This window comes from Coffea arabica, chromosome 5e (assembly GCF_036785885.1).
Source record: "Coffea arabica cultivar ET-39 chromosome 5e, Coffea Arabica ET-39 HiFi, whole genome shotgun sequence".
In the NCBI taxonomy this organism is placed as follows: domain Eukaryota; kingdom Viridiplantae; phylum Streptophyta; class Magnoliopsida; order Gentianales; family Rubiaceae; genus Coffea; species Coffea arabica.
In genome coordinates, this window is record NC_092318.1 from 11,938,183 (window position 1) to 11,951,610 (window position 13,428).

Consider the following 13,428-nt stretch of genomic DNA (forward strand, 5'->3'; position numbering starts at 1 on the left):
ATGTACTGTGACAACACCAGTGCAATTAATCTAACAAAAAATCCCATTCAACACTCTAGGACTAAGCACATTGATATTAAGCATCATTTCATTCGCGATCTTGTCTCAAAGGGGATAATCCGTGTTGAGTTTATTTGTTCTAAAGAACAGATCGCTGATATACTCACAAAAGCTCTTCCGCTAGATCAATTTGTGTCTTTGAGGACTAAATTGGGTGTTACAGAAAAAATGTTCCGAGCCTTATTTCCAGCCAATCCTTATCGGACGTCCGATGAATTGAAACGGACGTCCGATAGTGTTCTTCATCCAAGGTACAGAAAATCCCTGGCTCGGACGGTTGTGTCGGACGCATCACTTCGTTCGGACGTCCGACACTCAAAAATGTGTCCTATAAGGCAGTTACTGACTCTTCTCAATTCATTTTCCTTCATCAGTCTCGGACGCGACCTTTCAGTTTCTCTAAAATTTGAAATTCAAATTCCTCTCTCCTCAAACCAAGTTCCGAGAAATTAACTCAACCAACTCAATTACACCTCCATTGCTCATTAACCACTCACAAAAGGCACTCCTAACATCCAACTGCTCCAAAATTCCCAATTTACATACGAAACCCTAATCTCATATAACCCTCTCTCTGCGGCATCATAGTGCACTCTTGTTAACTCTCACTGTTCTTTCCTTCTATACACAACACTCTGCATTAAAAATCACATCCACATTGCATCATGGTTAGGATGAGGGGAGGATCTACTAGTGCCGGAAGGTCTTTTAAACTGAGGGATGAAGACATTGAAATTGTTGATCCACCTCCTGTGGCTTCAAAAAGAAAGAAAGTGACTCGTAGGGGCACAGGGAAGGAGACTGCCCAAAGAAAATTAGTTATACCATCTCCTGAATCATCTGATGAACAAATGGAAAGGCAGATCTCTGAAGGGAACATTGCTGGTGGAAATGAGGAACCAGAGCAGGCCACCCAAGGTGAAGAAACTGTCACAAAGTCTTCCAGTAAAAGAAAAAGGACTGCAAAGGGGAAGAGATCTCCCCAATCCAAGAAAAAGCAATCTGCTGATCCATCTGTTGATCAGCAGAATGAAGAAAACATCACTGAGAGTCAGCCAACACCTGAACCCTCCATCCGGAAGTCTCCAAGGACAAGGACTGAGACTCAAAATGCTGGTGCATCTGCCACTCAAACCTCTAAAGGAACACGTTCTGGGAAGAATCCAGTAACTCAGCCTGCACCTGAACCCATTCCTCTACCCAAGTTCATCGATGATGAAGCCAGAGACAGATTTGAGTTAGTATCTCAAAAAGATTTCATCACCCAAAGGCTCATCATTCCTTTTGAATTTCGTAAGCTTGATCTTGAACCTGTCATCAAACTTTCTGAATTCCAGAAATGGACTCATCTCCTGACCATTCCCAATGCTTTCTATCCTGACATGCTGTATCAATTTTTTGCTAATCTTAGAAAGGGAACATCACACACTGAACTCATCTCTAGGGTCAACTCTGTAGACATCATATTAACTCCTGACATTGTGAACTCTATTCTGAAAACTAATATTGAACCTGGTTTTAAGGGAAAAATTGCAAATTTCTTTTCATATGAGGAATTCCCTTTTGCCTATCATCACTTTTACAATGCTAAACTCATGACTTATTTTCAAACCAAATTCAACACCCCTGCTGAGGCAAGATTGGATGATCTCAGTCCTCAGAATCTGATCATCTTCACTATCATCTCGAATCTGTTGGTAGCAACTGATGGCCACAGAACAGATGCAAATAAAATGGAACTCTATCTTTTCTACTGCTTTGTTGAAAAAATCCGCATTGACTTTGGATTTGTAATGTGCAAATTTCTGCTCAAAATCAGCACTGATAGTCGTAGAAAGCTTTCCTATGGCAGATTTCTGACCCCCATTTTTGCTCATTTTGACATACCCTTTTCTGGCAAATCTCCAAAAGAAAGTGCTTCTTCAGTTTTCTCCAAAGTTTATTTTGAAAGAAAGAATCTAAAATTTTTTTAGGGTCATTGGTGCTACAAGGAGACTGTGGCCGAGTCTAGAAGAAAAAATTTGCATGAAACCCCTGTCACTCCTAGAACTCCCCATGATCAGTCAGGGTATATGTCTCCTTTCACCATTCATCCCAGAAAGTCTGCAAGTAAGTCCTTCTCTTCCAATTCTGAGGTCATCTCCCTGCTTGAAGACCTCAAACAGCATGTTATGCTTCTTGAAGATGGTCTCATGATGACCATGACCTCTGCCCAACAATCCTCTTTCCTTGAAAAAAGGAATCTTCTTGTGCCCCCTATACCTGAAACAAATGAGGCTGCTCATCAGAAAGAACCAAGATCTGAGCCCACAAGGCCAACCACTGGTGATGAGACTACTCCAGCTTCCAGTTCTCAGCCCAAGAATAAAGGCAAGGCTCCAATAACTGAGGAAGAAGTTGAAGACAATGGTGAAGAAACTGAGGAAGAGGAGGACCCTGAACAGTATCGTCTGACCAGGAGGAGGCCTGGATCATCTAAAATCACTATCTAGGCACCACTAGGTCACTGCACCTAAACCTAGGACTTTAGTTCATCTTTTGCATTGCACTTTTGTACTGAGTGCTGAACACCTGGATATTTTCTACTATCTATGAATGTTTTAACTAAGTGCTTGTTATGAATGATTTGAATGGATGTTATGATTAGCTTCTGAAATCTGCTCAATAAATGAATGTTTCTGTTTAACATCTGCTACATGACTGAGTTCACACTATGCTGTACATTGTAAATGAATACACGGATAATGTTTCTGATGGGACATACTGCTTGTTCCAAAACTGATACTCAATTTTGTGATGATAAAAAGGGGGAGAATTGGATGGAATTGGATTTGGTTTAACACTGATAGAAGAAAGTAACTAGTTAGGGGGAGACAATCTCAGGGGGAGTTGAGCTGGATCAGCACTGATGGTGTGGATTGCGCCTCTTCTGATATACTATTTATGCACTTCGTTAGGGGGAGCAGTTAAATTCTGTGATCTATCCAATTATTTTGTCATCATCAAAAAGGGGGAGATTGTTTATCTCAATTCATATCTTTTGATGATTACAAAACAATTGGGTGTTTCTAATACCTTTTGTAGAGATCCTTTTCAGAAATGAACCAAACAGGTCTGTGGATTTAAAGCAGCAAAAGGAGAACAAAAAGAATGAAGTCTGCTGAGGATGATGTCGGACGCACAAAAGGAGAGGATCGGACGTCCGACATTCTTTGAGTTCCTTCGGACGGGTAAAGAACTCAGACTCGGACGTCCGAAGAAGTCAAGCCAGGAGTTACGTGTTTAACTGATCAGGATTCGGACGCTTAACACCTGTGTATCGGACGTCCAACAAGTGTTGCTGCTCTTCGGACACAACATTCTGAATGCATCGGCCGTCCGAAGAAAGTGAAGAAGAAATTTCCAAGTACTCATCCTACCTTCGGACGCATAAAAACCAAACATCGGACGTCCGACAGCACCAACGGCTAGTTGACTCTTCAGCTGCCTTCTACCCGTTGACAGCATTAATTGAGGAATTCTCTGGTCTCCTATAAAAGGAACAAAGTCAACCACCTCAAGACAACTTTGTACATCAAGCCTACATCATATTGTGAGTGATTCAAGTGCTAGAATACTCAAAAGAAACATTTGTATTCCTTGTATGTGCAATCTTCGTGCAGTTGTTTTTTCAAGTGTGACATAGCTTCTTCAATAGTGTAGCATAGTGAGGGTTGCGAGTGTTTGTAAAACTTCCTTGATTGACCAAGTGTGTTTTGGGGCAAGAAGGAAGTGATCCCTTCCTTGTACACATAAGATTGGTTGCAAGTCTATTCAACTTGAAGTAACTTGGTATATAATAGTGGTGTTCAAACCTCAGTTGTGTTTGAAGCCTGGTTTGGTTCCTTACTTTTATTTACTGCTTTTCTATATAAACTGTTCTTCTCTCCATCTCACTAATACCTGTGCTATTGTATTATCTTGTTCATTAGGAGGCATTTGGGAAAAAGAAAGGCTGTCTGTTCAAAAAGGAAGAGTACTTATTAGCAGGTTTTTGAAAGCCTAATTCACCCCCCCTCTTGGGTTGTTTTCGATCCTTACAGTTCTCAATTTACCACACATCCAGCCCGTGCCAAGCACTAGGGCAAGAACCATTACAAAATCAAAGAACTAGACTAGGCTAGTTTATACAGAGCTCTCGTCCTGCTCGCCGTCCCCTGTTAAGGAAAACAAAACTAAAGAAATGAGCTAAAAGCTCAAAGAGGTTCAGAACACATAATCAAACAATCAAAACAATACATTAATCACAGAGTATCAATAGTTCAAGAAACATTTACAATGGAAAGCGATAATAACACATTCATTAAAAGGATACGAGCTCACAGGGAACTATTCGTTCGTTCGTTCGTTCGTTCGTTCATTCTCCTGTCATTCCCCTTATTCCTCCAATCATTTTTAAAAAGCATTTCGATAAGTAAAACCCTCGTTCGTTCATTTATTTCATTCACCCCCTCCTGGACGTTGGCTAGGCTCCACCCGACAACAAGGTAATACTTGAGTATACCAAATATTCACCCAGGGTCACCATATCGCCCGACCGAGTCCGCTTCTGGCTCGAGTCGATCGGTAACGAAAGGCAGGCCCAATTCAGCCAAAATGTTTACATCCATGCACATGTAACGTTTCAATCATTAAATCATTAAAAATTTCACATTTCATTTAGGTCGAGCGCGATAAAATACACACTCGCCTAGAAAACTCGTTTTGAAAATCCTTGAAAGCACTTAACACATTGTCAAACAATAACAGATGCCATGAAGTCAAGGAAAATATAACAAACAAGGAACACTCACCTATTTAAGCAAAATAACGTCCAAAGTTCCTTCCGGATAACCCTCAATCACCAAGGTATCCTAATATAATCAAACGAACACATTATACTTCAACCATCAAAGATTTAAGTGATTCAAAGAAAATTCGAATACGTATTAGTACAAAATATAAGTTTTGGTAGTGAAAAGAGTACATTGAAACCAAAGGACATAAGTAAAATATTTGTAAAACATAGACTCACTTGTAAAACTTTAAAATCGCTATTTGAGTCGAAGTGGCAAAGAAAACGTAAATACCCTAGATGGTTCACGTGGTATTCGCTCTCAAGCCTTACTCAAGTCGCAAGTATATCGACCTAATTCTCGAGCGTAAATTTGGGCAGCACGCCCTTTGTATTTACCTATTTTCCAGCAATTTATGACTTCATTATTTTTCTCAATCGATCCCAAAGTCACACACAAAATCATCTCATTTCAATAGCCATTCCATAGGCTCCAAGTCATACAAGTACAAAAGCAAGCTCGGAACATGTTCGGAAATGAAGCTTGAGTCAAGAAACAAAAGACAGATTTGACGTTGTTTTGCGTAACGGACACAACCGAAACTACGCTTGTCGGATTGGGATACAATTTATACCATTTCAAAGCTAAGACAAAGGCCTACAACTTTGATGAAGACCACTCAGTCCAGTTTGTAGTGTATCTAAGTCAAAATCTCAAATAACAGAACCAGAATCTCACATTCGGGTTTGTTAACCGCCTTATGCGTAAACGACAATAACTCAGGCTACCGAAGTCCAAACGAGGTTATTCCAGGGGAGTTAGAAATCTAAGACATAGCACTACAACTGTCATGTTTTGGTTAAAAGTTATTTTAGTACGTATCAAGGTGAAATGATACGATCAGTTTGGTGAAACGTTGCAAATGTCCACTGGTCCAAATCTATGGTAGTCAGGGGTATTTCAATCTTTTCAGAGGCTACGTCCCTCCGATTGAGCTGAAATTTTGTAGGAAACTATAAAATATCATTCTCTACAACTTTCACGTTTCGTACTAAGCCTAATTCAGCCTCTAACATAGGTAACTAGAACTGGACAGAACTGAAGCTTCATTTTCCAGAAATCTGGAATTTTGCTACATCAAGCTATAATTCACATTTTTACCTTAAAACCACCACTATTTCTCCTTTACAAGATTATATACCATATATATACACCATATAACACCTAACCAACAAGAATTATAAGTGAATAAATCAAAACCCTAACTCAAAATTCATCCATCCAATCATCAAAACCATTTCAAACAAGCATCACAAGCAAAATTCTAACATTAATACCCAACTTAATCATGATTAATGGAAAAGAAAGGGTGATCAGCCATTATACCTCAAGACAAGGCCTTGTAAGAGTGATCCTCCACTACTCCTTGAAATTTTTGGTTCCTTAAGCTTCCCAAGCTCTCAAACTATTGATTAATCGGTTTAGTTTTCTTGTTTTCTCACTTAAGTGGATCAAACTCAAGATGGATTATGGTTTCTTTCTCTTGGCTTTTCCCTCTCTTTCTCACGGTTCATATGGCAGAAATGGAGGCTGAAATAAAGTGCAATTGAAGCTTCAGGAAGGTTAAAAGGATAGGAATTGATTTGGGTCAATGTTGACAAGTGTCACAAGTTGATTGGTAGTCAAATTTTCTTTCTTTTCTCCCTTATTCTGGTCTACAGTTTCGGCTGACTTGAGCTGGTATAAGGGCTGATATTTTGCACTAATATCAGGGATATTTTATGATAAGAAAGTGGTAGTCAAGTGGGGTGTTCAATCGGCAGTGAACGGTACCCGTCGGTTCAACCCGTTTTTCCTTAAATCGCGTATACTAGGGTTTTAACTTATAATTCACTACTTTATTATTACCACTTCTAATCACACACTTAATATCATCTCAAACTCACTCTTAATCACCAAATTTGATCCACACTCCGTACCGGATAGTCACACCACGGATAGGCGTAAAAACCCTAATTCGCACTAACTTGAAAACGAAAAGGAAAAACCCTTAATTCTATATTCATTTGCACTTATTGTGGGGTGATTGGGTAGTAGGGCCATTATAAAGTAATAATTTTCAAATAAAAGGGTATTTTTAAGCAAAATATAAGGAATTTTACGGGTGCTCACATCGATAATGCGTTTCAAATTTAACGTACACTAACTCATACTAGGAAAATGAATTTAAAACTGTACTTGCTTGTAAAAATGCATAGAAAGTTTAATATTTCCAAGAAAAGTATAAAATGTAGGTAAGTGAATAAATAATGCTGAGAAAATGCGAAAATTTTTGGGTTCTCACACTCTCTCCCCATTAAGAAATTTCGTCCTCGAAATTTTTACTTTCTGTTGCCTCAGACGACCCCGGAACTTGTTGCTGGTCAACGGCATAAACCTGTGCTGATACTTTTGTTCGGTTTCCTCTCTTTTCTTTTCTTTTACCCAAAAGGTAGTAACTCAATTCTAGTGCACCAAATGCACAGATAGACATTTACACACATAACACACCACATATCAAGAACACATACATGTCAAATTAGACAGAGAAGCATATACACAAATACACCAACAAATGTCATGTCATAACGATATAAGGACAAATCAAAAGAAAATGCGATATCGTCCCGGTTCCGTCCGGTCTCTCACGTCACTTACTATCCAAACTATCCAAATTAGATGTCCATTGATCTCTTGTACTCATTCTGGCCAAATAAAGCCTATTCATGTTCCCGAAATACAAATCCCAACTACCTAACACCGCCTCAACTCTGGAGTACTCGGGCACAAGAATTCGAAATAAGATAATTCACTTCTCGAGCTGGCCAGTCCCAAGAATAAACTATCTACAATCGAGATTCCTACCTGACGTACCTATCAATTGTCCACAAATACCGGGAGAAAGATTTAAGGCCTATAACAATTCATGACTCCGTAGCTTAAGCCCAACGAGCACTTAATCCGTCATACTTATTCACCACTTAGCCCAATCTCACTCCGCGCAGAGACCACGCGTAGCAGGCTCTGATACCAACGGTGACAGCCCCACCTCCCCCTAAGGCGAACCAAAGGGTTCGGCGGACCGCCTGCCCAGCTCTCGCCGGGACTCAATCGTTCACTTCAACCCTCAAACAAAACCAGAATAAACCCACAAGAATAAATATAACGACGATCCGAAACTTAAAGCAAAACTTATGTACATTACTATCTCAAAAGGGAATACAAACATCGAATATACAAAGGTTCTCAATTTACCACACATCCAGCCCGTGCCAAGCACTAGGGCAAGAACCATTACAAAATCAAAGAACTTGACTAGGCTAGGCTATACAGAGCTCTCGTCCTGCTCGTCGTCCCCTGTTAAGGAAAACAAAACTAAAGGAATGAGTTAAAAGCTCAGAGAGGTTCCGAACACATAATCAAACAATCAATCCAATACATTAATCACAGAGTATCAATAGTTCAAGAAACATTTACAATGGAAAGCGATAATAACACATTCATTAAAAGGATACGAGCTCACAGGGAACTATTCGTTCGTTCGTTCGTTCGTTCGTTCTCCTGTCATTCCCCTTATTCCTCCAATCATTTTTAAAAAGCATTTCGATAAGTAAAACCCTCGTTCGTTCATTTATTTCATTCACCCCCTCCTGGACGTTGGCTAGGCTCCACCCGACAACAAGGTAATACTTGAGTATACCAAATATTCACCCAGGGTCACCATATCGCCCGACCGAGTCCGCTTCTGGCTCGAGTCGATCGGTAACGAAAGGCAGGCCCAATTCAGCCAAAATGTTTACATCCATGCACATGTAACGTTTCAATCATTAAATCATTAAAAATTTCACATTTCATTTAGGTCGAGCGCGATAAAATACACACTCGCCTAGAAAACTCGTTTTGAAAATCCTTGAAAGCACTTAACACATTGTCAAACAATAACAGATGCCATGATGTCAAGGAAAATATAACAAACAAGGAACACTCACCTATTTAAGCAAAATAACGTCCAAAGTTCCTTCCGGATAACCCTCAATCACCAAGGTATCCTAATATAATCAAACGAACACATTATACTTCAACCATCAAAGATTTAAGTGATTCAAAGAAAATTCGAATACGTATTAGTACAAAATATAAGTTTTGGTAGTGAAAAGAGTACATTGAAACCAAAGGACATAAGTAAAATATTTGTAAAACATAGACTCACTTGTAAAACTTTAAAATCGCTATTTGAGTCGAAGTGGCAAAGAAAACGTAAATACCCTAGATGGTTCACGTGGTATTCGCTCTCAAGCCTTACTCAAGTCGCAAGTATATCGACCTAATTCTCGAGCGTAAATTTGGGCAGCACGCCCTTTGTATTTACCTATTTTCCAGCAATTTATGACTTCATTATTTTTCTCAATCGATCCCAAAGTCACACACAAAATCATCTCATTTCAATAGCCATTCCATAGGCTCCAAGTCATACAAGTACAAAAGCAAGCTCGGAACATGTTCGGAAATGAAGCTTGAGTCAAGAAACAAAAGACAGATTTGACGTTGTTTTGCGTAACGGACACAACCGAAACTACGCTTGTCGGATTGGGATACAATTTATACCATTTCAAAGCTAAGACAAAGGCCTACAACTTTGATGAAGACCACTCAGTCCAGTTTGTAGTGTATCTAAGTCAAAATCTCAAATAACAGAACCAGAATCTCACATTCGGGTTTGTTAACCGCCTTATGCGTAAACGACAATAACTCAGGCTACCGAAGTCCAAACGAGGTTATTCCAGGGGAGTTAGAAATCTAAGACATAGCACTACAACTGTCATGTTTTGGTTAAAAGTTATTTTAGTACGTATCAAGGTGAAATGATACGATCAGTTTGGTGAAACGTTGCAAATGTCCACTGGTCCAAATCTATGGTAGTCAGGGGTATTTCAATCTTTTCAGAGGCTACGTCCCTCCGATTGAGCTGAAATTTTGTAGGAAACTATAAAATATCATTCTCTACAACTTTCACGTTTCGTACTAAGCCTAATTCAGCCTCTAACATAGGTAACTAGAACTGGACAGAACTGAAGCTTCATTTTCCAGAAATCTGGAATTTTGCTACATCAAGCTATAATTCACATTTTTACCTTAAAACCACCACTATTTCTCCTTTACAAGATTATATACCATATATATACACCATATAACACCTAACCAACAAGAATTATAAGTGAATAAATCAAAACCCTAACTCAAAATTCATCCATCCAATCATCAAAACCATTTCAAACAAGCATCACAAGCAAAATTCTAACATTAATACCCAACTTAATCATGATTAATGGAAAAGAAAGGGTGATCAGCCATTATACCTCAAGACAAGGCCTTGTAAGAGTGATCCTCCACTACTCCTTGAAATTTTTGGTTCCTTAAGCTTCCCAAGCTCTCAAACTATTGATTAATCGGTTTAGTTTTCTTGTTTTCTCACTTAAGTGGATCAAACTCAAGATGGATTATGGTTTCTTTCTCTTGGCTTTTCCCTCTCTTTCTCACGGTTCATATGGCAGAAATGGAGGCTGAAATAAAGTGCAATTGAAGCTTCAGGAAGGTTAAAAGGATAGGAATTGATTTGGGTCAATGTTGACAAGTGTCACAAGTTGATTGGTAGTCAAATTTTCTTTCTTTTCTCCCTTATTCTGGTCTACAGTTTCGGCTGACTTGAGCTGGTATAAGGGCTGATATTTTGCACTAATATCAGGGATATTTTATGATAAGAAAGTGGTAGTCAAGTGGGGTGTTCAATCGGCAGTGAACGGTACCCGTCGGTTCAACCCGTTTTTCCTTAAATCGCGTATACTAGGGTTTTAACTTATAATTCACTACTTTATTATTACCACTTCTAATCACACACTTAATATCATCTCAAACTCACTCTTAATCACCAAATTTGATCCACACTCCGTACCGGATAGTCACACCACGGATAGGCGTAAAAACCCTAATTCGCACTAACTTGAAAACGAAAAGGAAAAACCCTTAATTCTATATTCATTTGCACTTATTGTGGGGTGATTGGGTAGTAGGGCCATTATAAAGTAATAATTTTCAAATAAAAGGGTATTTTTAAGCAAAATATAAGGAATTTTACGGGTCCTCACATCGATAATGCGTTTCAAATTTAACGTACACTAACTCATACTAGGAAAATGAATTTAAAACTGTACTTGCTTGTAAAAATGCATAGAAAGTTTAATATTTCCAAGAAAAGTATAAAATGTAGGTAAGTGAATAAATAATGCTGAGAAAATGCGAAAATTTTTGGGTTCTCACACTCTCTCCCCATTAAGAAATTTCGTCCTCGAAATTTTTACTTTCTGTTGCCTCAGACGACCCCGGAACTTGTTGCTGGTCAACGGCATAAACCTGTGCTGATACTTTTGTTCGGTTTCCTCTCTTTTCTTTTCTTTTACCCAAAAGGTAGTAACTCAATTCTAGTGCACCAAATGCACAGATAGACATTTACACACATAACACACCACATATCAAGAACACATACATGTCAAATTAGACAGAGAAGCATATACACAAATACACCAACAAATGTCATGTCATAACGATATAAGGACAAATCAAAAGAAAATGCGATATCGTCCCGGTTCCGTCCGGTCTCTCACGTCACTTACTATCCAAACTATCCAAATTAGATGTCCATTGATCTCTTGTACTCATTCTGGCCAAATAAAGCCTATTCATGTTCCCGAAATACAAATCCCAACTACCTAACACCGCCTCAACTCTGGAGTACTCGGGCACAAGAATTCGAAATAAGATAATTCACTTCTCGAGCTGGCCAGTCCCAAGAATAAACTATCTACAATCGAGATTCCTACCTGACGTACCTATCAATTGTCCACAAATACCGGGAGAAAGATTTAAGGCCTATAACAATTCATGACTCCGTAGCTTAAGCCCAACGAGCACTTAATCCGTCATACTTATTCACCACTTAGCCCAATCTCACTCCGCGCAGAGACCATGCGTAGCAGGCTCTGATACCAACGGTGACAGCCCCACCTCCCCCTAAGGCGAACCAAAGGGTTCGGCGGACCGCCTGCCCAGCTCTCGCCGGGACTCAATCGTTCACTTCAACCCTCAAACAAAACCAGAATAAACCCACAAGAATAAATATAACGACGATCCGAAACTTAAAGCAAAACTTATGTACATTACTATCTCAAAAGGGAATACAAACATCGAATATACAAAGGTTCTCAATTTACCACACATCCAGCCCGTGCCAAGCACTAGGGCAAGAACCATTACAAAATCAAAGAACTTGACTAGGCTAGGCTATACAGAGCTCTCGTCCTGCTCGTCGTCCCCTGTTAAGGAAAACAAAACTAAAGGAATGAGTTAAAAGCTCAGAGAGGTTCCGAACACATAATCAAACAATCAATCCAATACATTAATCACAGAGTATCAATAGTTCAAGAAACATTTACAATGGAAAGCGATAATAACACATTCATTAAAAGGATACGAGCTCACAGGGAACTATTCGTTCGTTCGTTCGTTCGTTCGTTCTCCTGTCATTCCCCTTATTCCTCCAATCATTTTTAAAAAGCATTTCGATAAGTAAAACCCTCGTTCGTTCATTTATTTCATTCACCCCCTCCTGGACGTTGGCTAGGCTCCACCCGACAACAAGGTAATATTTGAGTATACCAAATATTCACCCAGGGTCACCATATCGCCCGACCGAGTCCGCTTCTGGCTCGAGTCGATCGGTAACGAAAGGCAGGCCCAATTCAGCCAAAAGGCTTACATCCATGCACATGTAACGTTTCAATCATTAAATCATTAAAAATTTCACATTTCATTTAGGTCGAGCGCGATAAAATAAACACTCGCCTAGAAAACTCATTTTGAAAATCCTTGAAAGCACTTAACTCATTGTCAAACAATAACAGAAGCCATGAAGTCAAGGAAAATATAACAAACAAGGAACACTCACCTATTTAAGCAAAATAACGTCCAAAGTTCCTTCCGGATAACCCTCAATCACCAATGTATCCTAATATAATCAAACGAACACATTATACTTCAACCATCAAAGATTTAAGTGATTCAAAGAAAATTCGAATACGCACTAGTACAAAATATAAGTTTTGGTAGTGAAAAGAGTACATTGAAACCAAAGGACATAAGTAAAATATTTGTAAAACTTAGACTCACTTGTAAAACTTTAAAATCGCTATTTGAGTCGAAGTGGCAAAGAAAACGTAAATACCCTAGATGGTTCACGTGGTATTCGCTCTCAAGCCTTACTCAAGTCGCAAGTATATCGACCAAATTCTCGAGCGTAAATTTGGGTAGCACGCCCTTTGTATTTACCTATTTTTCAACAATTTATGACTTCATTATTTTTCTCAATCGATCCTAAAGTCACACACAAAATCATCTCATTTCAATAGCCATTCCATAGGCTCCAAGTCATACAAGTACAAAAGCAAGCTCGGAACATGTGCGG

The 13,428-nt window shown here is 39.1% G+C and overlaps 1 protein-coding gene across 1 annotated transcript in view; it reads left to right on the forward strand.

Annotated features, from left to right (window-relative positions):
• The first annotated feature begins 734 nt into the window (after positions 1-734).
• LOC113743837 (CO(2)-response secreted protease-like) overlaps positions 735-13,428 on the forward strand; it is a 148,968-nt gene continuing 136,274 nt past the window's right edge. Inside the window, exons 1-2 of the mRNA XM_072049565.1 lie at positions 735-989; positions 1,089-1,301. Coding sequence (XP_071905666.1) covers positions 735-989; positions 1,089-1,301 — 468 coding nt within the window. The remainder of the gene's footprint in view (positions 990-1,088; positions 1,302-13,428) is intronic.